Source organism: Carassius auratus, chromosome 7 (assembly GCF_003368295.1).
Source record: "Carassius auratus strain Wakin chromosome 7, ASM336829v1, whole genome shotgun sequence".
In the NCBI taxonomy this organism is placed as follows: domain Eukaryota; kingdom Metazoa; phylum Chordata; class Actinopteri; order Cypriniformes; family Cyprinidae; genus Carassius; species Carassius auratus.
In genome coordinates this window covers 12,633,754-12,660,396 of record NC_039249.1, presented here as the reverse complement: position 1 = coordinate 12,660,396, position 26,643 = coordinate 12,633,754, and the positions used below count along the sequence as shown (strand labels likewise).

The window sequence follows — 26,643 nt, the reverse complement described above, 5'->3', positions numbered from 1 at the left end:
CCACATGAATCATGGCTGATAGGTCAGCCAGACTGTTGGCTATATCATGGTCTGGCAACAGTGCTGTGCCCACAGGAAGCTGAAGAAGAGAGCTGCGCACATGCAATTTTTACAGATTGTATAAAAGTCAAGCAGCAGCATTTTGCATCTGGTAAGCTGTCCGATGGCAGATACAGATAACCTTTTTTTTATTATTATTATTTTTATTTATTAATGAGTTGGTCAGTTGGAGATTGATGACAGAGAACAGGTATGGAAGATCATCACTGACAAAGAACAGAGATATGAGTATGCAGGTGGGTGAACAAAAGCTGCAGAATATTTTAATTGTTGTTTAATTGTTGTCTTGGAATATTCTTGGAAAACACCTCCCACAATCTGGTGTTGACGGTTATGACATGTACTGTATGATAATGCTGCAAGGTTTACTGTTTGTTCCCTTGGCTGGTACAGTATGAATATGGATGTGGGCTTTGAAGAGTCTAAGACGAAGAATAAATTGTCTGACTGAAGCACATTGTTCAAACTTCAATGAATATAGTCAGCCTCTTCAACTCAGCTACAGCTCTGTTTCTTCCACCTTTATCTGTCACTATACTACATGTGCGAGTCAACAATTTCATGGAGGCTACAAATCAGTAAGCTGCATAATTGCTTGTGTGTTTTTTCCACTTTACTTTTCTTAATTTCTCATAATCCACTATTTACCTCTATTTTGTTGTAAATAATAAGGTAACCTGATAGAGAAAAAATAATCTTCCAATATTAATGATTTCACAATACAGATTTGTTATAACTTTGCAGTTGCCTTTCGTAGCTTAGTGCAAATGACGGATTAATTTTTTTATTGAGGTCTCAAAAAAAATCAAGACTGTTTTGCCAAAGTATAGAAGCCTTAATTCTTTGTGGCATAGATTCAACAAGGTGTTGGAAACATTCCTCAGAGATTTTGGTCCAAATTGACATGACAGCATCACGCAGTTTCTGCAGATTTGGTGGCTGCACATCCATGATGCAAATCTCCTGTTCCACCACATCCCAAAGCTGCTTTATTGGATTTAGAGCTGGTGACTGTGGAGGCCATTTGAATAAAGTGAACTCATTGTCATATTCAAGAAACCAGCCTGAGATGATTTGAGCTTTGTGACATGGTACATTATCCTGCTGGAAGAAGCCATCAGAAGATGGGTACACTGTAGTCATAAAGGGATGGACATGGTCAGCAGCAACACTCAGGTAGGCTGTGGCATTTAAACAATGCTCAATTGGTACTAAGGGGCCCAAAGTGTGCCAAGAAAACATCCCCCACACCATTACACCACCACCAGCAGCCTAAACTGTTGAGACAAGGCAGGAAGTATCCATGCTTTCATGTTCTTTATGCCAGATTTTGACTCTACTATCCGAATTTCACAGCAGAAATCAAGACTTATCAGACCAGGTAATGTTTTCCCAATCTTCTATTGTCCAATTTTGGTGAGCCTGTGCATACTGTAGCCTCCGTTTCCTGTTCTTAGCTGACAGGAGCGGCACCTGGTGTGGTCTTCTGCTGCTGTAGCCCACCTGCTTCAGGGTTCAACATGTTTTGTGTTCAGAGATGGTAGTCTGCATACTTTGGTTTTAACGAGTGGTTATTTGAGTTACTGTTGCCTTTCTAACATCTCTAACCAGTCTGCCCATTCTCCTCTGACCTCTGACATCCACAAGGCACTTTCCTCCACACAACTGCCACACACTGTATAATTTTTTTTCTTTTTCGGACCATTCTCTGTAGACCCTAGAGATGGTTGTATGTGGAAATCCCAGTAGATCAGCATTTTTTGAAATACTCAGACCAGTCCGTCTGGCACCAACAACCATTCCACATTCAAAAGTCACTTAAATCCCCTTTCTGAACTTCAGCAAGTCATTTTCACATCTACATGCCTAAACGCATTGAGTTGGTGCCATGTGATTGGCTGATTAGCAATTTGTTTTACAAAGCAATTGAACAGGTGTACCTAATAAAGTGGCCAGTGAGTGTATGAACAAATCACTCTGTAAAAACCATCTTGGATTTAGGCAGGAATAAAATTGTAAAGTTTGGGGAGGGGGGTGCGCTACTGAAGAGGAGATTTATGGCTCAGTGCACTCTAAAACATGGAAAAATATGGAATGGTTGGATGAAAACAACCCAATCGCTGGGTTTGTCCATATTTTACTCCGCGCTGGGTTGTATTTAACTCAGCATTTTTTAGAGTGTGTAGCAGCCTTTAAAAATATGTATTATAATGGAAATCTATTGACACAAATAGATAAAGTTCTTTATAAGAAAAACTTAAAAGTGCATTTTGGACTTTTTCTTTCCATTAGTTAGAATTATCTTTTTTCCTTTTTTTTTATGAAAAACCAAAAAAATAAATAAACTTAAGGTTAACAGATGCATGAAAAAACTGATTTTGTCAGCAGTGTCTCCCCTTAAGTAATTACAGTTTTATCTTTTCTTTAACACTTCAAGTATGGAATCTTGATTATCTTTGGACAGATTGTAATACACTACTTTTTTCTTGCATTAGCATTACACAACTCTTGGCTCATTTCAGCAGATTGTTTGGCTGACAGATGGTGAGGAGTGGGTATATAAGTGAATAAACTGCTACATGCTGACTAGTGAGAGAAGTCTGACCTCCTCTATCTATCCACACTTCTGCTGACAGAGATGCATGGCTCTCGTTTCTGCCTTGACCTGTCCCAACAGCCCTGCCCAAAGACCCTCAGGACCCACATCGTGCTGAATGTTGTCCGTTTGTGGTTAAGGACAACAACTCTTAGATTTGTGTGAGCCATTCGGTTATAGACACATACACATAAATGCCATCTGGCTTTTTACGGATTAAAAATATGTGCCAAAAACATGACTTTGACCAGTCCAACATGTTTGTCGGTACTCTGATTTAAAGCACCTTGTTTTAAGACCCAAAAAAAGCTGAATTACAGCCAATTTAAGTTTTGAGTGTGTATGTCCGTGTGTGAGAACGAGAGAGTGAGAAAAAGAGGTCTGAACAGTTGCTGCTAATGAGGGGGAAGTAATTGAGTCTTTGCTAAAGTGAATTGTGATGCCAAATGTCTGTTCACTTCGTTATTCAAAACTGAGCCTGTTTAGCCCCGGCAAGTTTCAACCCTTTCATTTCTGCTCTGACAAATCAAAGCAGGGTGAAAAGGACAGAAAAAGAAAGAAAAGACAAGCGCGCTAGAGAGGAAGTAATGACCATTCCATTCGAATTTAAATGCTATTTCACTCCTAGCTGTCACTGCATTTTCGATATTTCACGATCTGCTGAAGACACAAAGCCATTGCTCTCTTTGGCCTCAAGAGTTTCTCAGTCGTGGTTTTGTCAGGTCAGTACAGTAGACCAGATTAATCGAAGGATTATGCTATAGCATGTAATCTCCGCTTCTATGAACAACGGAAGGAGCGAGGAAAGGAGCCACTTAAGTCACGAAACGCTTGGTTGCTCTGAATGCTGATGATGCTGTTAATTGGCATATGGGGCGAGGGCTATGCGTTAATGGTGCTTTATATGATGTCTGAAACAACTCTCAGGACCCGAAACGATTTCCCGCTGATTATTTGAACAAGCGAATGATTGACAAAAGCTATTTTAAAGCATATTAGTTACGATTTTCTGTAGCTATCAGAATGAATTACAGGTGTGATTGACCACTGAGGTGAGAGAGTAACAATTATGATTATGTGCAGGTGACTGTAGCGCTGAAGACAATCTGGAGCATGCTTTTTTTGAGATTTCCAGAACCTTCGCCTCGTTTCGTATCCTTTGGGGAATGTTCCGATTATTATTTTTTTTTTTCAGGTTAAGGTCTCCTTTAGTTTATCTGCCATTTTCCCGCTTCCTTCCCTCCCCCCCAACCTCTCATTTCTCATTCTCCCTCTCTTTTCTTTCTTTCACTCGCTGTTGCTCCCCCTCTTGGGAGATCGTGTTGTGTTTGAGTACGTTGAGGGAGGGCGTCTCTTTATCACCTTCCCCCCTCCCCCGTTTTCCTTCTCTTTTTGCCTCCTCCTCTGATCTCTCTTTTTCTCCCCATTTCTCTCTGGGCAGCGGACAGCCCATTAAATCTATACAGCGGTGTGAAGAAGATGATGTGAAATTACTGTCTGATGAGAGCGTGAAAGGCCTGATTGCTGTTCAGCATCAGGAGCGAGGCTGGTGCAAAGTCTCTGATGAGGGGGTAATTTCGCAGGGGTTCTCACAGTGAGGGGGCAGGAGCGACAACATCAGATTCTTTCAAGTGTAGCAATCCTATCGACCAATAGAAAAGGAGCTCAGGCAGCAAAGCCATTTGTGTGTGTGTGTGTGAATGTGAGAAAGAGGAAGCTTTTCCTCCTGTAGATTAGAAAGCTGATGGACAAAGACTGATATTGGATTTAGGTTTGACTAATATGGGGTTTTCAGGGGGTTTTAACCAATCGCTTTCTTAATTCACCATTAACCATTATCTGACAAATCATAAATCAAGCAAGTGACCCAACAATCACAACTTATTGCCGTTACTGAGAAAAAAATGATTTCCATATGTCTTTTGTGATCATCCTACATGTGCCTTGTGTGATCTCGTCGCTATTGAAACTTAATGCAGTGTTACTCGGATTGCATCATCTTTACACACAAAAAGGTCCACACTGCACAGCATGCTTAATTTGTCCATTCTTTCAATGGACATGTATTTCACAGTATTTCCACTTCTGTTATTCGGCCAAGCACAGGTATCATTATTGGTCAATGTAATGTAATATAGGCAGATTAAGTTTTAGAGTTTGTGTGACCTGTACAGCAGATACAGCTATAACATGATTGAATATAATGTTAACCAAAGGAATGTCATGATTACATCTTGACTGCTGCATGATCTCTAATTACACACCCAGACTGCTCAGCCTCAGAGTTCAAACATTTCAGGAACAATAACTGAAAGATTTGCTGTCAGCAATGTTGCCTGAGCATGATAAACATTTGTTGTTGTGAAAGAGAGGGCCGTAGGCTTGAGGGTGAAGGCTTGGGTGATGTAAAGCTAATGAGATGTTAATTGAGAGACAGCCAAGAGAGAGAGACCAACCCATTTAAAGTCTGAGAGCCAAGAGCATGGGAAAATAGACGGGGAGAGAGGGAGTACCGGACGGCCCTCCGTAGGGCAGCGGACTCCCTGGGCAGTTTACCATTTGGATTTTTTCTTCTCCTGATTACGAGTGCTGTAATGAGCATGAAGATCTCGGCTCACTCAATCATTAAAACAAACAAAAGAGTCTCCCCAAACTCACTCTCTCGCTTATTCACACACACACACACACACAGTGTGTCCGGCAGGCACTAATGAACATTCCTCAAATAAGCTAAAAGAAAAGAAATGACACAGAAAATATCAACAAAGACAACCGCAGCGGTGCAGAAGAAAACCCCGCTAATTAATTTTGTAACCCCCCTCCTCTTTTTTTTATCTGTCTATACATCTCTCTTATGTTTCTCTCCTTCTCCCTCCACCCCTTGTTTTCACTGCAACAGTGATTTAAATGTCTTAATTTTCAGCATCTGCTGTTTTAATAGGGTTTTTTTTTTGTGATTAAAGCAGCATGTCTTAATTGAGAGAGAGAGAGTAATTCAGGTGCAGGAGATGGAGAGAGTGAATCTCTTGTCTGCAGCCTGGAGAGAACAGAGGTGGACAGCAGATTGGGTGGGGGGCATAATGAGGGACAGGGCTTTCCCATCAGCCCTCTCACTGCACATTTTACCCAGAGTCCTTTGTATTTATCCATTAGTTGCCCTACGTAGACCTTTTTTGTCCAGATATGTATGTGGCGATTGGTTTACAATATGTTACAGGCCCAAAGGGATGGAAAGTAAGCCCTTACAGCTCCTTTTTGAAAACAAGGCACTACAATGATGTGTTAATGAGTTTGGGGACTGTGTTCTAACAAGACAAATATGCTCAACATTTAGACAGTGTTTCAAAGATCCAAATTCTTCTTATGATAACACAATGTGTGTGAATTTTTGTGTGTGTGTGTGTGTGTGTGTGTGTCACACACTCACACATTGGCACACGCACACCAGTGTTCACTTCAAAGAAAACCGGCAGATTAGGGCTCATTATAACATGTTAAATAGAGGAAAAATTCAACAGAGCTTTTCAATAGTGGCAGACTAATTTACAGGAGCCCTGTGTGTGTATAACAGACACCTCAATGTGCAATTAGTCTTTGTGTGCATTGTTGAGGTTGTTCATCAGTTTAAATTCAGACTGTGGAAAAATATTCTTTGGTTTCTTAACCCAATGATTTGATTTGTGCAACAAAAAAAAGTATAATTAATAATTATCCATATCTATGTAATGTCTATATACTATATATTACTATAATGTCTATATACTATATACTATATATCTATATATATATATTAGGTGTGAAGCTTGAGTTTAGTGCGTTGGACATTAACATTATTTAAATTATGCTGTCAAAAAAAGTGTTCAAAATGACCTCTACACGCTTTAGTGTTTGCCTATACCTTAGATTTCAATTTGCCAACCACTTTCTGCTAAGATATGTCATGAAACTATAGATAGCGCAGGCTAATGGGTTTTAACGCAGGCTGATGTTATTCACAGCATTAAACTACTTGACACAAGCTGATTGGTTCATGTTGCATACACAGACATTGAGCATTCTGCTTTACATTTAAAAGGCTGGTTAGCATTCACGAGAGCATTTTGCAGCATGCTTTTAGACTTCCTCTGAAACCCTCCACCTTCCCCAGCTCCACCAGTATCTCCACCTGATCTGCCACTGGTTATGCTATTTGTGCAGTAGCAGTATGTACAGCAGTACAATATAAACATAAACATAGTTATCATCACTTAAACGTATACAGGTCCTCATAAATCCCAGTTTCATAAAATGGCATTAACAGTTTGTATGCATTAATGTTTGCATAACCTGACATCCACCCAACACTATTAATCATAGTTCTTCCACCTCATGGGATAAATCAATAAAAGTGTGTTTGGGTCAGCTGTACAGGACCTCGGAGGGCTCTGCAGGAGACAAAGAGGAAATTGCTGGCCCAAATGAAAGAGAACATTATGATGTTAAGTGGAGAAATTGATTTCAGAAGCACTGCAGAGCAGCTCAGCGTGACACACAGGAGGACCGCAGGATGAAAAGATTTGAAAATATGAAGAAATAAGCTGCAATAAGTTCAGTTGCAGTGGGCCATGAATGCATTTAAAGCCATAGTTCACAATAAATTGAATATTCCCTCATTATTTACTTGCCCTGTTTGGAATAAAAATTTTTTTGGATGCATACATTTTCATACAGCAAGTGTTCTTGTGTGTATTTTGAGAGATTGTGAGGCAATTTTGTGGTGCATGCATCATAAAGGTGATGGGAAATCATGCAGGTTTTGGTCAATGTGAGGGTAATTAAATTATTTTTGGGTGAACTATTTCTTTATGTCTCTCAGCATACCTGCAGCTTATAAGCAATTAATCTTGTAGACGCTTAAACAAGATGACCCCATTTTCCAAGAGACAAAAAATGCAATCATATCCTTTTGAGAGAGTGAAGAAGAAAATGGAGGATGACTTTTGAAGTCATATCACTTATTTACCTTTGTGTTAACAGAGAGAAATTTTACTCAAAGATGACGTGTGGAACAGGTTGCTCCTTCGGTGCACTGAGGGCCTGTGGAGATTGATCACTGTATGTGTGCCTGCAGGCGTTGCTGTAAAGCTGCACATCTGCATTGAAATGCCGCCCGGGATCTCTGTGCATGGAAAAATAATATTTCAGTGAGACTATTTAAAGCCTGTTGGGGCGATGCTACTTTGCGCTGCAAAAGCATCATATACCATATGCATTATTTATGGACGCCATCTTCATAATAGCGCTTCCCTCAGAGAGGAGAAAGCAGCCTAATGGACCGCCCAGAGGGGTGGAGCTCGCTGAATGTGTATTTAATGAAGTTAGAACTGTTTTTTTACAGTATTTAAAATAGGAACTGTGTTTAGAAATATGATTGCAAATGTACGTAACTTATTGTGTTCTGGTGTGTCAGAGAGAGAATCCGTCATCTCCTCTGCAAGTCTTTCAAATCCATCACTGTGGACCAGAACACCTCATCATCACATACTTGAACTTTTTATAGTCCCTATACTTGACACATGAATCTAGTTCTGCCTCGGAAATCACAGCAGTCTTCTCTTAGTGCCCCTTTTCCTCCATTGCCTTCTCCAGTGTTATTCCATTCGACTATAACATGTTAGTATCTTGACATGAGTATCTTGTCTGAAAGATGCAGAGCGTTGTCTATATGATGCCTATATATATATATTTATATATTAAAAAAGTATTTTATCCTCACCAAGGATGCATTCATTTAGTCAAACATACACTAAAAATAATAATTTTGTGGAATATAATTACAATAACTAACTGTTTATTCCCGTGACGATAAAACTGAATTTTCAGCATCATTACTTCAGTCTTCAGTCAGTGTCACATGATCCTTCAAAAATCATTCACGTATGCTAATTTGCTGCTCAAGAAACAGTTGTTATAGATGTAATGTAATATTTTATTATGTTAACACTATAAAACAGTAGTGCTGTTTAATATTTATGTGGGAACTGCAGTTTCTAGGATCTCTTGATAAATGTGTACTGCAGCTCAAAAGATCAACGTTTATTTGAGGTAGAATTCTTTTGAAAAATTTTTACCGATCAATTTAATTCATACTTGCAGAGTCATAACATCAATTTCTTTAATAAATAAATAAATACAAATCTTACTGACCCCAAACTTTGTATATGTTATAGTGAGAAAAATCATCATCTGGTCAGCTCTGGTTACCTGTTCTACTAAATCATCATCAGCAGGAGGCCAGAGTTTTGATTTCCTGCCCGTTTCCACAGTGATTGTCATGGGGAAACCAACTGCATCCAAGCAGCGAGTTTCATCCAGTTAGGCTCTTAATGTATGGATGGAGGGAAAGATCTCTCTCTTTCTCTCTTTCTCTTTCATATTCCTCTTAGCCCTTTCAATTAATCTCTCTGTTTTTCTCACGCACACACACACTCACGCTCCTTTTCTCAATTTCTCCCTCCTCTCCCCCCATAATTAGATCTGGTTAATTTACACTGTGTGGCGCGCTGGGAAGAGGCAAGTTGTAATAATATGTGTGTGTGTGTGTGTGTGTGTGTGTGTGTGTGTGTGTGTGTGGAGTGGGTTATTATGGAGAGGGGTATAAAACGGCTCTGCTTTGACTGCTGAATCCAAACTGCTACTGCTACATCCTCTTAGCTTGGTTGTGTTATTGAGATTCGTCCTGGCACATTGTGTGTTTATATGTACATTTTTCACCTGTGCATTTGCATGTGCTCTGCAGAGTGATTCATCTTATGATAAAATAAGCTCAGGTCTATTTATGTTGGTGTGTTTTCATGAATAAACGTATCTGTGTGTGGCAGGAGAGTCGGGGCCTCTGCCAGTTCCAAATTTTATGTATGAGGGCAGAGGACAGGGGCCCTTAAGGGGGTTCTGCAATTTTTTTTGCATATCTGGAACTTCATCTTTTACACATTTGGTCTTATATTAATGGATTCTTCAGTGCATGTTGTTTGTAGGCCTTCATAATGAAAATATAATAATTTGCTCTGCCTCTGAAACATTTTTCCTTTTTGGCTGATGGCCTATTTTTCAAGTCCTCCTCAAGCACCTGTCTCACACCCTGCCCATTTAGCTGTGCTGCTCCATTCCAAGGAGGTGACATCATGAAAAAACTGATTGGCTAATGGCACCACACTGTTAGAATTGACTACCCTGAGCTGTCATGTCAAAAGCAGTTGACAGGGAAAAATATGGTTTTATAGACTTATTAAAAAAATATAGACTTCTTCTGTTTCTTATTGTCTTATTAACTGCTTTAGCAACTGCCAGAGTCCCACATCTATTTTTTTAAGCACTATGCTTTTATATACAATTAGTTTATAGACTTAGTTATATACATTTAAATAAATCAAATATGGTTATATTTAAATTAAAGCTATTTAAACTTTAATTAGTTTTGTACATTTATTTTTATGTTTATTTGATATTGTTTGTCAAACAAATTTGTTGTGTCAGGCTACCAGTTTCACGTGTAAATAAATTATGGCACAATATGGAAGTAAAATTAATTGAAAATGTAATTTCATGTTGACCTCACAGGTGCATGCAGTAATTTTCCCTCAGTTAAAAAAAGTAAACAGAATGTGTTTAACTAGTATCTTTAAATAGCATTTTTGATGCTATATCAAGTTACATCAAAGTCTATTAAAAGCAGAAATTAACATGAATTTTTTATGTACTGATCTTATGTGTTTGTAAAAGTTGAAACTGGACTGGTGGCATTTGAGAATAGGATCTTGATCACAGGGTGTATGTATGTTTTAGCAGGTGTCTCTAAGCCACCATTTGACCACTGAATGTTTGGGGGAGGTTGCCGGTCACCAGTAGTGACGGTTATTCTGCTAATTGTCTCAAGAGTATATAACTGCGGTAGTAACCTGCTCTAGACAAGGCTTTGTTGATTAGAAACCAATCCTTGGTGCTCAGAGTGGTGTTTTAATGGCAGATGCTCCATGGCTACAGCTGGACCCTCTGTGGAACTCCGTAGTAAAGGACAGAGCAGCGCAGGGGGTCCCACTATCATATTGTAGTCTCTTTCTCAGATGTACCTTATACAGGTGTGTGTGTGTGTGTGTGACTGGCTTTTTTTGTTTTGTTTTGACATCATTTACATAAAAAGATAAAAGTAGCAGTCAGGTATCAAAGTAAATAAATAACATATTTATGCACGACAATAAAACAAATCTGAGATTTGAATACTTTGTTTGCTTTGTTCTAGCACTAGAACGCCTTGATGGTTGAGGCTGTGAGGAATGTTTGTTTAAAATGTAATCAGCTTGCTGCTCGCTGTGAATCCGTGAAGAAGAGAGGTTGGAGCATGTCAGGAAATGCCACTTCTCTCATTAGCACACCGCCCAGAAGCAGTGATGCTGAAACACTACCAATAGACAAAGAGATGAAAACAAGGAGAGAGAGACAGAGTGCAGGAGAACAGAAGGACGGGGAGGGAGGAGGAGTTCACAGAGAGATACAATATGCTCCAGTACCCCCACTGGTTCAGCCGCTACACTCTCAGCCCTGACTGTTTGTGTTTACATGTGAAATTGAGTGATGTGCCGGTGCCAGAGTGAGGAAGGGTGATGGGGCTGAAGCAACGCAGGGGTGCTTGCTAATGAGAAGCTAAAAGCTCAAACCAGAAGACCTGATGAAACATAACTGAGGAAACATTCTTCACAGGGGAATTTGTTCTTCTGTGTTCCTGTACCTGAAAGAGCAGTGGCGTGAGGCCATTGGTTTGATTCCTAGGAAGAGACAAACCTTATAAGACATAAACTGGAAGAACCCCTCTTTGTGCCAATTTGGCCTGTCTATTGCCATTTCTGGTCAAAACATAAAATTGCAAATTAAATGCATATTTTAATGCTATTTTGCACAGAAGAACATGATAGTTAATCTTATACCCGTGTTTGCCTGTGATCACCAAGACCCCGGACAGTAAGAAGACTTTGATTGCATATATTTGAAAAATATGCTGTATGAGACATAATGTGAATGAATACACAAGGACAAATGATGCAAATCTGAAATTCATTCCAGCAGCTCAAATGACAAATTATTATTTTATGCTTACAGTAATAAATAATGTTTAGGCTTAAAGGTTTTTACATCATTTTAAACACTGAACAAATGCATGTTAATACTTTTATATCAAATAGTATATTGAATAGTGTTGACCTGTTTATATCTCAATCTTCTAGTCTTTGGTGAAAAATTATGGATCTGCTTCCAGTGGGTAGAACATCCATAGAACAGTCCCCATCCTAATTTTTTTTATTTATTTTTTTTATCCATTTTACTCTTATGTACATCAAAAGGTACAACTTATCTGTTGCTACTTCTATTTTGACACAACTTTAATGTTGCATGAGTGTTGACTTTAGTTGGTCCAAGAAACAACATTCTGGATCCTTTTCAGTCTGGCTTCAGAGCTAAACACAGTACTGAATCTGCACTTTTGAAGGTAGTAAATGACCTCTTACTATCTGCAGACTCTGGTAACTGTACTATTCTTCTATTATTGGACTTAAGTGTGGCTTTTGATACTGTGGATCAGTACATACTAGCATTTATTAATTTGCTACTTGTGGCCTACCAGTAGTGACTTGTAATTAAATTGGTAAAAAATTGTTAAAGGGTAGACAAAAAACTGTTTGTGTGTCATACTTTGAGTGTATTTGGTTCCTTAAACACAACAAACTACAAAAAATAACTTTTACATAATACTTGAGAGTGGGCTTTATATGCACAAATAAGATGTGACTGTGAGGGCACATAATACAGCCTTTGGAGCTTGCGAGCACCAAATTGCTTAAATACTTAAAGTAGTGCAAATTATATATTTTTGTGACAATGCAACAATAACCCGATTAGTCAAATGACAGTTCTTTCAGCCGTCCCGTAATGCAAATGAAAGCAGGTCGCTGTATTGCAGACAAGATGCGCTGATGAGAAGCTGTTTCGAATGACTGAATTAATCTTATAGTTTGTGTGGATTTATTCTATTATTCAAACCTACATGCTATGTTGAAACAATGCAGGATTTCCCTCATTATGAACTTAAAAACTTGAACCATGCGATATAGCTAAACACACTCCCCCACCTAAATTTAGGACCTGAAAAAATATAACTATACAGAGATTTGTAAAATAAAATTCCTAAAATAAAATAAAAAAAACGACTTTTTCACTACAAAACTACTGGAATTTGCTGTTTTAAAATTGCATGGCATTTCCAGGTTATTCGTGGCGTTACAGACCCTAAAAGCATCTGATGCACACTTTTAATCACTTTAATCACTGGTACACCAATGTGATTGCTTGAATGCTCAGTTACCTTTCCTTTCTGTAATCAGATGCCGGATTTGTTACCCCGTTTTGTTCCGGGACCTCACAATTTACAAATTAAGCACTGCATGTTCCAAAATCTCGACTTAAATCCAAAGGTGACAGAGCATTCTCAGTTCTTGGTCCTAAGCTCTGTAATTCCCTACCTTTATCTATTAGACTTTCCCCTACTCTTTCTACATTTAAATATTCTCTTAAAACATACATTTTTTCTCAGGCATATGTGTAATTCGATATTAATTATTAAATGAATTTAAAAAAATTTTAGTCTTAAATATTGTGTTAAATTGCATGATGTTTCCTGTCTTAATTTTATTACTTTTGTTTTGGTTTCTTTTCATATTTTATTATTAGTGTTTAAACTGTATTGTACAAGGATGTTTTGTTTGGTATGTTATGCAGCACTTTGGTCAGCATTTATGCTGTTTTAAAGGGCTATATAAATAATCTTGACCTTGACCTTGACCTTGACCAAGCTCTTTTAGATGGTTGAACAAGTACCCTACCAGCTGGCTGGGCCTGACTCGAGCAGTGCACAGACTTGATGAATCTGGTTATGTTTGGTAGTTGTAGACCAACTTTGACCAGCGATAAAGCATGTTAAAAATACAAGTTCGACCTTATATTGACTTGGTTTTAACAGCAGGGTTGTGAAACAGATGACTTGCAGTGTCATTAATTGTGAGTAAATACAATGACTTTTTGTGAAGCATGCAATTTCCACACCATAAAGAGTGACACTGACCTAGACGTGATGTTGTTAAAGAGAAAGAGATGTTACCGACACAGTAAATAATACATGGAATGGGAAAGTTGATTGAAATCACAGTGGAGTGATAAAGCAGAAAAATAGAAATAGTGGAGACAGATAGAGAGAGTTTCATTCGATTTATGCCTTCCTTTCTGCGTCTCACATCTCCTGCAGAGGCAATCATTGAGATATGTGTGAAAGCCTTGAAAAGATGCCTTTCTGGGAGCCCTTTTTCCCTTCCTTCTCTGAGAATGCTTTTTTTCCCCCTCGCTTCTGCTTGCCTTCTTTGACTCACACAATACAAAACGACCAGTTACAGAAGCACCACTGTGTGAGTTTAAGCTGCCAAACACCACCCGGAGATCCTTCTGAGCTCGATGATACTAGATTAGCTGGAACAAGTATATCAGTAGGACACAAAAAGAACACAGAGGGGTAAGTGAGAGAGGACGCAGGAGGGGCCCGGCCCTCTTGTTATGCTAAGAGTGTTCCGAACGGTCCCGCTTGGTTCAAGTTAATTACGACCAACATTTAAATAAGAGCACTTGTCTTGAGGACGGTGGTTGGCTGCGGGAGAGACAGACCTCGTGCTAATTGTGTTTGTGTTTCCAGCTCCTCCCCTCATCTCCAGCCCTCTCTCAGTATGAGCTCCTGCGGGACACGCTGTGTGAGCCGCAGCCCAATGAGAGGCTTTGCAAACTCACTCCCAGGGTCCAAATCCTGATCATCATACTGTAACTGGTTGCTTCTGGCTTTTCTTTTCCTGCAAGATATTTGGACTTTTATTGAGCGGCATCTGACTGCTGAAATAACAATCCATCTGTATGCACTGTTTCAAATGCTCACAAGCTTTTTCTGGTACTCAGTGGCCATGCACAGATGCACAATTTAGCTTGATTTCATTTCTTTGGGCAATGCAAGTAAGTAAGTAAACTGTGTAAGAATAAATGATTGGTTATGGAATCAGTAAACAGTGTAGATTTGTGTTTGTGTACTTTCTTTTTTTTGTTGGCTCGTCGGAGGGAGTTTTTGTGTTTGTTTTTTTCGCTGATGGGTAATGTTGTGTTCCTCTGTCCACTCAGTCCCTGCAGACACTTTGAGGTCATATAATTCAGTCCCATGCGAATAAATCAAGATATTTGAATCCTAATTTAAACATGGAATGTCATACAGTATGTGTGTGTGTGTGTGTGTGTGTGTGTGTGTGTGTGTGTGTGCGTGTGTGTGTGTGTGTGTGTGTGTGTGTGTATATATATATATATATATATATATATATATATACACACAGTACAGACCAAAAGTTTGGAAACATTACTATTTTTAATGTTTTTGAAAGAAGTTTCTTCTGCTCATCAGAAGCAGCAGAACTGTTTCCAACTTTGATAATGAATCATATTAGAATGATTTCTAAAGGATCATGTGATAATGATCCTAAAAATTCAGCTTTGCATCACATAAATAAATTATAATTTAAAGTATAATATAATATATCACAATATAAAAAAAAACTGTATTTTTGATCAAATAAATGCAGGTTTGATGAGCAGAAGAAACTTCTTTCAAAAACATAAAAAATAGTAATGTTTCCAAACTTTTGGTCTGTACTCTCTATATGGTGTATATATATATATATATATATATATATATATATATATATATATATATATTAGGGCCGGGACTCGATTAAAAAAATTAATCTAATTAATTAGAGGCTATGTAATTAATTAATCGAAATTAATAGCATTTTAATCGCATATAAATATTTGACCTGAGAACAGTGAGAAGTATTTTTTTTTTCACATGGATTTATAGTATACCATTGAATAATGACTGAATACATAAGCTTAAGCAACAAAATATTGTTTATTTTTGTTCAACCAAGTCTAGCAGATCAGTGCAATTTTTGCCATGAAGTGTAGCAATAGCATATTTAGAAACAATTTAGAAATAGTACATTTCAGAAATTCAGGAAGCTTATAGGTGCTGGAACCTTCTGTAAAGTGTTTTTTTAAGTAAAACACAATACTGTCAATTACATTCAAAACATTGGAAACACTGACTATTAGAAAACATCTCTCTGTTGCTTCAGAGGCCATAACATACTAAGTCCAACTCTCAATAATCTTGGCCAAAACAATAAAGAGTTCAACATAAACTGTTGCACCAACAAAATAATACATAGTTCAACATAAAGTGTAAAGTCCACGCTAGCTGCTATATGTTTTGCGTTGAGGTGATACTTGAGGCTCGATGTGCTGTGGTGATATGCGAACGCTAGTTGGTGCTTCAGTATAATCGGTCCGCCGAAACTCATCCAATGAGAAACGTTCCGCGGTGCAAAAATATGTTATTAAAAATGCGGGATTTTTTTTCTGTAATAAATTAATCTTAGTTAACGCGTTATTTTTGTGTAATTAATTAATCTCAATTAACGCGTTAAAGTCCCAGCCCTAATATATATATATATATATATATAATTTAAATGTTTTTTAAAGAAGTCACCAAGGATGCATTTATTTGATCAAATATACAGTAAAACAGTAATATTGTGAAATATTATTACAGTTAAAAATATTTGTAATATACGTATAATATACTTTAAAATACAATTTATTCTTGTCATAAAGATTATTTTTTTATCAGCCATTATTCTAGTGTCACATGATTCATCAGAAATCACCATAATACTGTGTGCTTGATTTGGTGCAAATAAACATTTCCTAATATTATTATTTATAGGATTCTTTGCTGAATAGAACTTTCAAAAGAATAGCTTTTATTTGAAATAGAAATCTCTAGTAACAGTGTAGAAGTCTTAACTGTCACATTTTGATCGACTGAATGCATCTTTTCTGAATAAAAGTATTTATTTTGCTGATCGTACATTTTTGAATGGGTAGTGTATTCTTCAAAAGCAGTCCATAAAGCTAAATGAAATTGGAAGTGAAGATTTATATCGTATGCCTGAACATACATTTAACAGGAATTTTCAAAGACCTGCCACATATTTCTCAGTGTTGTCATTATTTCTGCAGCATCAGATGAACATTGTACTTCTGAATATGTGAATAGATCAGAGCACGTCAGATCTTGTATTTTGGATCTTGTACAGTTCATTATCTGGACCAGCTCTTTGTGTACTCTATCACTTTGTTTTGAGAAGTTGAGGTAGAGAAGAGTTCTAGTATGATATGGTGGGAGATTGAAAGGCCCAAATGAAAGCTTTTTTGTCCTACTCTACTTCATCACTTTTGTAAACTGTGCTTTCTGTGAGGATTTGCATATTGTTCTTTTTAAGTGTTCAGGTGGTGGTGTTTTCGAATTGCAGTTACGTGGATGGCCTTAATGTGTGTTTGAAGGGTTAAAGTAATCTGTCTTTCTCTGTCTCTTTTGTCTTCAGCAATGGCAGATTTTCATGTGCAGCCACGTTCAGTGCGTGCAGAGCTGGGAGGTGTTGGGCGATTTCAGTGCCAAATCCATGGTCTGCCTGAGCCAGTCATCAGCTGGGAAAGAGACGGGCGTCCCGTGGATACCTCTGATGACAGGTACTACTGTAAATGCATATGCTTATTCACAATGGCGTTTAAAGGGATGTACCCAGTGTTACTGGCACATACATGTCTCCCTCTCAATGTGGGCCTGTCTATGTTTGTCTTTTCTGTGCAGGTTTACTCTGCTGCCCACGGGTGTGCTGCAGATAACGGGTGTTCGCCCTGAGGACAGTGGTATGTACTGCTGTGTCGCACACAACAGTGCGGGAGTCAAACACAGCGCAGGAGCACAGCTAACAGTCTCAGGTATGATCAAAAATACTTGAGTCTTTCCAGATCATTTTCTTTCTGTAACTCTCTTTTACCTTTTACTTCCTGTAGGCTCCCAGTCATCTGTTTACAAAGAACCCATGATCCTAGTGGGCCCTGAAAACCTCACTCTCACAGTTCACCAGACCGCCATCTTGGAGTGTGTTGCCACGGGTTATCCTCGCCCAATTGTTTCGTGGAGTAGGCTGGGTAAGACTCATTTAAGTTTCTCTTTAAATTGCCTCGAGTGGCTCTCAGAGCAAAACCCAGCGCAGCCCCTGAAGGAATGCTGCAGAGAGCTTTAATATGCTCTCCACTACACACTATTAGACTATAAAATACCCAATCAACTAAAAAAGAGAAATTGCAGCAAGGTAATGTAACATGATGCAAGACAGAGATGAAAAGAAATGAGCCGATAAATCTGTATCTAGAAAACCTTCTCTTAATTAGGTACTAAATTATTGACATATCTTATTTTTCTCCCTAAAGTCTGTTAATGGTATTAGTTAAGGTGTCTAGTTTAATAATTTAGTTACAATTAAAGACATAGTTCACTCAAAACTGAAAATTCTGTCATAGTTTACTCCCCGTTATGTTTTTTTTCAAATCTGTATGACTTGCGTTCTTCAGTGGAACCTAAAAGAAATGTTTTTTTTTATTCCATGATGTTCTTTTAGAATCTATTGTTTAATTGTACAGTCAAAAACATACTTCACAATCAGTGGCATAGCAAGTCAAGCCCCCCCCCCTTTATATTATAATATAAATGATTGGAAATAATAATGTTGATTAGCCTATTTGTAGCACACAGACGTGTTTGCAGCATGTTTTGTAGTGTTTCTGCTTTTAATATAACACAAATCTTAGCATTTAAATGCTTCCAGTTTTGTCACAAAGTACAAACAATGTTTTCTGCTCTTTAATGTAGCGTGAGATCACTGTATTCACCTCAGTTCAAGCGGCATATGTGAATCAGTCATCATTTCCTCTTGTCTACAGCATGCAATAAACATGAATGAATATCAGAAGATGTAAAAAAAAAACAAATGTCTCATGAAATCGATGAATTAAATAGTCAATAAAACCGCTTGTGAGGTCATAACAGTTGAAACATAACAACCTATCAAACCCATTTTTTAAGTCTTGTGACCCACTCGAGGGCAACAACCTATGGTTTAAAAACCACTGTTAGAGTAAACTACACTGTTAAAAAAAACAAAAAAAAAAAACATTCATAATAACAGATGTTACTTTGTTACTTAAACACCAAATCAAGCTTTTTTGACCGATTTCTGAATGATCATGTAACATTGAACCCTGAAAATAATAAAAATGTTTAAAAAAATTATATATTATAAAATTATATTATAATTATATTTTAAAATATATTGACATAGGAAATGTATGTTTTAAATGTTAATAATATTTAACAGAATTACTGTTTTTACCATGTTTTCGATTACCGTATTTTTCGGACTATAAGTCGCACCTGAGTATAAGTCGCATCAGTCCAAAAATACGTCATGATGAGGAAAAAACCATAAATAAGTCGCACTGGACTATAAGTCGCATTTATTTAGAACCAAGAACCAAGAGAAATCATTACCGTCTACAGCCGCGAGAGGGCACTCTATGTCTTCAGTGTAGAGTACAGGAGAACTGAGCAGCATAGAGCGCCCTCTCGCGGCTGTAGACGGTATGTTTTCTATTGGTTCATTTCTGTCGGTTCATGTCAAATTAATTTTGATAAATAAGTCGCACCTGACTATAAGTCAAAGGACCAGCCAAACTATGAAAAAAAAGTGTGACTTATAGTCCGGAAAATACGGTAAATGAATTCAGCCTTGTTGAGCATAAAAGGCTTCTTTCAACAACATCACAGAAATCTTACCAACCCCAAACCTTTGAACATTACTGGCTTAGTACATCAGTCTTGTTTAGTTCAAAAGATCCAGACAATTCCATTTTTTTTTTTATTATATGACCCTATTTAAAAAAGCTGGCTGTATTAAAGTAATTTACACTCCAATCTACTGAAGCCAAATGGTTTATAATGGTGAAAGAAACTCTGTCATCCCTCCTGCTAAGACATGGATTTCGCAGATCAAATTGGCTGATACTGTACAGTGAGATTGGTGTCTGTATGAAAAATAGCTCATTTATTTTTAAGCGTGCTCCGAGTTCTGAAGCCACACGCTTGAAAATGGTTTCAGACAATTTTGGTCATTGAACGCTCTTTGCCACATCTGTCTGTCTTATCTTGATGAGGATTAATGAAGATAAAAAAGAGTGTCTCATCTTTACTTCTGAGGTGGTGTTAGAGTGATTGATGTCATTTTTCTGTTGGAACATGTTTATAACTGCATTTGTGTGTGTGTGTGTGTCCCTGAATTAAAATGAGGAAAATATTTTTTCCTTCTGAATCATCCCATCTTGAGGCCTGTAGCATTTTGTCTTTGCATTTAAATAACCAGTTCAAACCATGTTCATGTATTTTAAGGTTAACATATCCTACTTACATTTATTCTCCGACTCATACCAACCGCTCTCTCTCTCTCTCTCTCTCAAGCAAGATTTCACGGTGACTCCCACACTTGTATAATAATCCATTCTCAACACCTTCTTTTCTCCCAGCTATTATCTAATGTGATTCTCCCATTAAGAATGTAAATGATGGTCTCTTCCTGTGATGGCTGCTAATCAGATTGTGGATATTACCTTCTGCAATGTTGCTGGAATTAACTGCTAACACAATGGGATTTTGCTGGATTAGATTACAACGGGAGCAAATCATGGCTAAGCTTAGTAATGAATGTGATAGATCTCCAGCAGTTAGTGATTAATGCCATTCTGCATTTATGTCATCTACTTTAGGAACCAGGGGTTTTCCTGAGTTCAGTTTGCTCAAATGCATACTTCCAAGCTGATTCACACCTAACTGTAAGCGCACACATTATGGGACGAAAGGCCTGGCCAGTAAAACAGGATACAAACATGTCAAGGAGGAATAGATTAGCCTGTGAACCTAAAATCTGTCCCCATTTACTAATTTCATTCCAGGGTCACCCTTACAGTCGAGTTTGATTTGGACCTGTGATCCAAAACATTAGTAAGAATAATGACATGGACAATAATATTCACACAAATCAACAACAATCCAATAATGTGCAATGGCTGCAGATTTCGTTGTAACTGTTGCAGCCTCTTCTTTTCTTAATATGAGCATTTTTTAGGATATATATGTATAAAAAAAATGTCACAGTTTCTTCAATATCTGTATGTATTTTCGCTGAATAGAATTAAAATGTTATTATTATTAAATTGTATCCCTTTTACCCATTTTTCAGTCTTGATATTCACGCAAGACTAGCAGGTGAAATCTGTTTTTTTGAGAAAGTGACTATGGTTTTGACCTGGAAGACCTGCAGAAACTGTCTATCATGTTCCAAATCCATCTTAACCACCTTAAACTAAGATTAGACCGTTTTTACAGATGACATGCCCTGAATAGAGATTCTAGATCACTTCAAAACTTTCGAAACTATTTTCATCAAGTTTTTGTTTTTAGAAGATATTTCATCAGCAGATCAGTTAGCATGTTGTTAAATGTAATTGTACAATCCACTGTATATTAACTTCTCTCTCACAGCCTCATTTTTATTCCTGTCAGAAATGAAATATGCTGCTATTCTGACTAGGGTCTGTCAGGCACATGCTCTACACACACACTTATGTCTGTTTCTCTCGGATGTTTCATTGAACATGTTAATTAACTTGTGAAAGACTAAAAGTGTGTATCCCTAAATACAGATAAATGTCTATCATCAACTGTGTGACACCGGATTGAGAAGCTTCAAACAGCTGCTGACTGAAAAGTGGAAATGTTTGTGCAACTCACAACAGATGCCAGTCAATTAAATTTGGTGATATGTGAACTGCACCCTAACAATGTGTCTGCAATATCATTTTGATAGACACATTAACAAAACAGAATGAGAGGCCAGTTATATGAATGGATGATGTGATTAGTGGGATTGTTCATTTTTATTATTCACTTTTCCTCACTGAGTGCCCAATTGCAGCTGTAGTGAGTGAGATGATGGTTTATAGTAGCTGATGTGATTCAGTGCTCATGTTCTACACATATATGGCAGATATCCATAGTAACATGGTATATCCTGCGTCACTGGTGTTCATAGGTCGTCTCGTATGTCCAAAGCCCCCCTTTCTAGACCCTTACTTTATCTCTGTACACTTTTTATATATGAGAGAAGTTTCTCTCTCTCATTCTCTCTGACTCTTCCTTTCTCTTTAGATTTTCCTCGCCCAAGGGCAGAACGATGGATGGTGCTTTGTGCTCCATAATTAGTCACATTTAACCGGTGCTTTTAAATTCTGAGGCTCATCACATGCTTCTGTTGTCGTGTGAAATTTATTTTTAGTTCCTCTGGAGCAGGAAATGATTTTATGGCTGGATAAGCATGTGATTCTATCTTCTCTCCAATGCTTCTATTTATTCCCTCTACGGATCTCTTTAATTCTCTTTGAAATGATCTTTATGACCCATTCTCTTGTCTTTTGTCTGTCTTTGTCAACACTATGCCTTCAACTCTCTTTCAGATGGCCGGCCAATAGGAGTTGAGGGTATCCAGGTTCTAGGAACAGGAAACCTGATGATCTCTGATGTCAGAGTTCAGCATTCTGGGGTCTACGTCTGTGCGGCCAACAAGCCAGGAACCCGTGTACGCAGAACTGCTCAGGGACGCCTGGTTGTGCAAGGTGACTCTTTCTTTGAAACAAACATCCCAAATCTGCAAACTTTTTATAACTTTTAAATTAGTCAAAATACCTTTTTATTTATACTACAAAAAAGTTCCTCTAAAATCTGTGAGTTTTGTGAATTCAAACCAGACTTATTCAATAAAAGAATCATATTGACCAACAATACAAGAGAGATTGCACACCATTGTTATTTATGTAATTTATGTACTTTTGTATATATATTTTTTTCATTTGTATAGTTTCTGTTTTAGTTTAAGTAATTTTGTTGTGCTTTTTGTCATTTTATTCGCTTTTTGTAAATCTATTTCTATAGCTTTATTTCAGTGCTAGTAATTGCAGTACTTCAGCTTATTTCAGTTGCAACAGTTCATATTCTTGTTTAAGTTTTAAGTGTATCTACACTGCATTAAGAATGGAATTATTTACATATTTTATTGAATTAAAAAAAAAAAGTTTTAATTTTTTAAAAACACACACACACACACACGCACACACACATATACTGTATGACATTCCATGTTTAAATTAGGATTCAAATATCTTGATTTATTCGCATGGGACTGAATTATATGACCTCAAAGTGTCTGCAGAGACTGAGTGGACAGAGGAAAAAAACTCCCTGCGATCTCCTGAGTGACACTACATACAACATTCAAATGTTCACACTGGTTGTGCCTTTGATGTTAGTGACTGAATCTCAGCGGCTGTAAACCGTGATGGCAGGAGCTGCGCTGTAGGTGTAGCTGAGAATTGATATGATCTTTGTAGCCGGATGGTGTAGCAGCCTTTTGCTCACTGCAATACACTTCATTTACCTTAAAGAGATCGAGGGAGAGAGAGTAAGAGAGGTGTTTTAAAAAATGTAATGTAAAGAATTGGTAGTAAGAAGAAAAAAAAAATCCCAGGAGAGAACTAAATGAGAGAAAAGGGGAGATAAGAAAAGAGGGAAGAGATGTCTCAGATGATATATCACAGTGGTACATCAATACTTTCTGCCTCAACCCTTCCCCCATTCTCTCTTTCGCTCTCTCTCTTGTGCTCTCAGGGATAAGAGAAGAAAAAAGCGAGCACTAATTTGCAGGGCTGTGAGATGCATTGGACGGACCTCTGAGAGCAGTTAGAGCCTCTCTTATCATTTATTTATTGAGAGAAGCTGGTAACACTGAAAATAAAGGAGAGATACTGAGAACAAGATCAACACTTGCCGATTAAAGGACTTTAATATTTAAAGCCATTGCACCCTGAACGAATATGGAAGGTGAGATGGTAATTAAAATGGATGCAAATGAGCAAACGGCTTCTAATCAGTCAGCAATTTCAAATTTTCCCAGATTAAATGTGTCCTAATTAAGCAGTAAATGACTATTGGATTAGCTGCGTTCTGTGTCAGCTGGCAGCATTGCCGCGTGGTGAGTGAGGAGGAGGGTATCTGGTGAGGTTGGGGGTAGCAGGAGGCTCTGGGGGGCTCAAAGAGGTATACGGTCCAAGTATCCCTTCCAAGCCCCCCACATCTGTTCTGCAGCGCTTAATCAGTTTTAATTTTCACACCGTGTCATTAACGGATTGTCAGTTTCCTCTCCTGGGCCTGTGAAATCTGTTGTTATTTTTTGTTTGTTTTTTTGCCCTAATCAAGTTAATCTGATGCTTTCTCTAAGTTTATTCCTGTTACCACCCACTGCTCTCACAGTACATTCATTATAAATGTGATAAAGCCAAAGCCACGCAGGCAATCTCCCTCCCTCCATCCCTCTCTTGGCATTGTGTGCACAATGGTTTTCTTCTTCAAATACTTCTATTGTCATTAATAGCATATATGTGGTATATGGAAATGGGTAAAAATGGAAACATTAGTGCAGTCACCTAGTGAATTTACTAAGACAACACATTCCAACAGGTTTCAGAAATGTTGAGCCTTTTTATTTAATGATTTCTCGTTTTGTATTGCCAATAATGGAGTTCTAATCATCTCTTGCTTTCTCTTCCTCTGTATGTGTCTACAGCCCCTGCAGAGTTTGTGCAGCCCCCTCAGTCTATTGCTCGCCCGGTGGGCACCACTGCCATCTTCACTTGTCTGGCCCAGGGTGAGCCAGTCCCACAGATCACCTGGCTGAAAAATGGACAAATCTTAGAGCCTGATGGCCATGTCAAACTCAGGAACAGCAACAGGTGAGCTAGTGTTATTTATGTACTCATTTTATATAGATATTTATATATTATTGATATATTGATTAATATTTTGAACTGGTTTTCTTTTAGGGAGTGGCTATTTGCACTAAGTGTAAATAGCATTGGATACTATTTTACACTGTGCAAATAGAAGTATTTTCAATTATATGCTACTATAGCTATAAGTTCTATTTAACCTATTTCAAAATAGCAAGTTTTTCTGCTATTTTTTCCTACTTATTGCAAATAGTGGCAATTATCTGCACCTCAGTATTGTAGTACTTTATAAACAGTACGCAACAAATTGAGTGTGAATTATACAGTTAATTCAAATGATTAACTGGATGTCATCTTATTGTGACAATAAAGCCCTCCCTATAATTATATACTTTGTTTTCAACTATTTTGTCTTAATTTTTTACTTCAGTTTTAGTTTTGGTCTATTTCAAGCCTATTTCAGTTAGTTGCTAAGGCAGCATTTGAAATTGTAGCTTTATTTCAATTCTGAGATCTAGTTTCAGTTTATAATAACAACACTGATAAAGCCGTAATATAATATAGATAAAAAATGTTCGCATGATCTGTTTCCATGTTGTATAAGGAATGCGGTAAGCTAATCTATAATCAGGAGTTGTGTAAGCTAAAAGTTTTGCTTACATAGCTGTACGCTGCTGTCCATCGATTCCAGAGTTACTTATTTGCACAATGTAATTTATTACATTTGGATTCACCTTACAGAAGGCTTTAGTGAAGGCCATCGCTGTTTCTGTCATCGAAGGACATTTTAAAGTTGCTGGTTGTCATTTTCTACAGTGTTATGACAACCACGTTAGGACGCCACTTGCCAAGGTCATTAGGACACATCGTCCCACCTTCTTCTGATCTAGAACGTATTATGTCTGCTATGAAAGACATTCAGCTTTCTGTTTATCTTTGCTTTTTCTTTGCTCTTTTGGTTATGATTATGTCTTTGTAAATTAAAGTGATTTCTTGTCTATCGTTATAAATGTTTTATTACCTGGGATTTTGTTGTGGTTAAAAAGCATGTTCACGATGTGAGAGAAAATCAATTTCATCGAGGTTAAAATTTATAGCGGCAAAGATGGAGAGCTACTTTTCATTGCTAGAAGAAATCAGTCAGGAAAGACAAAAGGGATTGGACAGGCATGGCCTAACTGGAGTGAAAAGAAGCAGGGAGGCAGAGAAGGCACTCAGGAGTGGATAAGTTGGAATCTCTGATTCTGAGCAGGAGCACAATTAGCTAAATGACTCATAAAGTGGAGCAGTGAGCAGAGATTCCGTCTGTTCCTCTTGATGGCCCATACGTGCGACACAACATCAGTTCTGTGGATTTTAAAGGATTACACACAAATTGTGTAATCTTGTTTTACTGTACATGTTAGTGTGTGTGATTTTTGCTTGCATCTCTTGCATGACCAAACTGAATTGCAAAACTCATTTTATAAATGAGTAATAATAATTATTATTATGTGAGTGTTGCTCATGTCATGATGTTCTATGGTTTTATAAGGGTTATGAGTTATTCACCAAGAATGATAACTATAATGATAAATGCATTCGCACTCCAACAAATGTTCTGTTTATTATAAATGTACTTTGTCATTTTGTCATCTGCCTTTAAAGCTCTAAAAAAAAATAAAACAAATCTCTCTCTCTCTCTCTCTCTCTCTCTCTCTCTCTCTATATATATATATATATATATATATATATATATATATATATATAGTTGTGGTGTGAATCTCTCTATTCTCATAGAATTTTAATTATGAATATATCGTCTCTTACATTGAAAGTATTTATTTTATAAGTTTAGCTCTGGGAATCGAACCCATGATCTTAGTGTTGCTGGGACAACTGTATGAGCCATGTGCTTCTTTACTAAATGACACTCTGTGGGATTCTTTTACTTGTTTCAACATCCACCGCTGGAATATCATAATTCTGAAAAGTAATAATACACCTCTCTTGAATAAATCTATGTGATTGCTCTGCACATTAAACTAGGGTAAGAGAGCGTATCGAAAACAATTACACAATTCACCTTAATGTTGTTTTATTGT

The 26,643-nt window shown here is 37.5% G+C and overlaps 1 protein-coding gene across 1 annotated transcript in view; it reads left to right on the top strand.

The window, feature by feature from the left end:
* igdcc3 (immunoglobulin superfamily, DCC subclass, member 3) overlaps window positions 1-26,643 on the top strand; it is a 79,777-nt gene that overhangs the window by 37,443 nt on the left and 15,691 nt on the right. Inside the window, exons 3-7 of the mRNA XM_026267384.1 lie at window positions 17,212-17,356; window positions 17,478-17,608; window positions 17,684-17,821; window positions 22,235-22,393; window positions 24,397-24,562. Of these exons, the coding sequence (XP_026123169.1) occupies window positions 17,212-17,356; window positions 17,478-17,608; window positions 17,684-17,821; window positions 22,235-22,393; window positions 24,397-24,562 (739 nt within the window). The remainder of the gene's footprint in view (window positions 1-17,211; window positions 17,357-17,477; window positions 17,609-17,683; window positions 17,822-22,234; window positions 22,394-24,396; window positions 24,563-26,643) is intronic.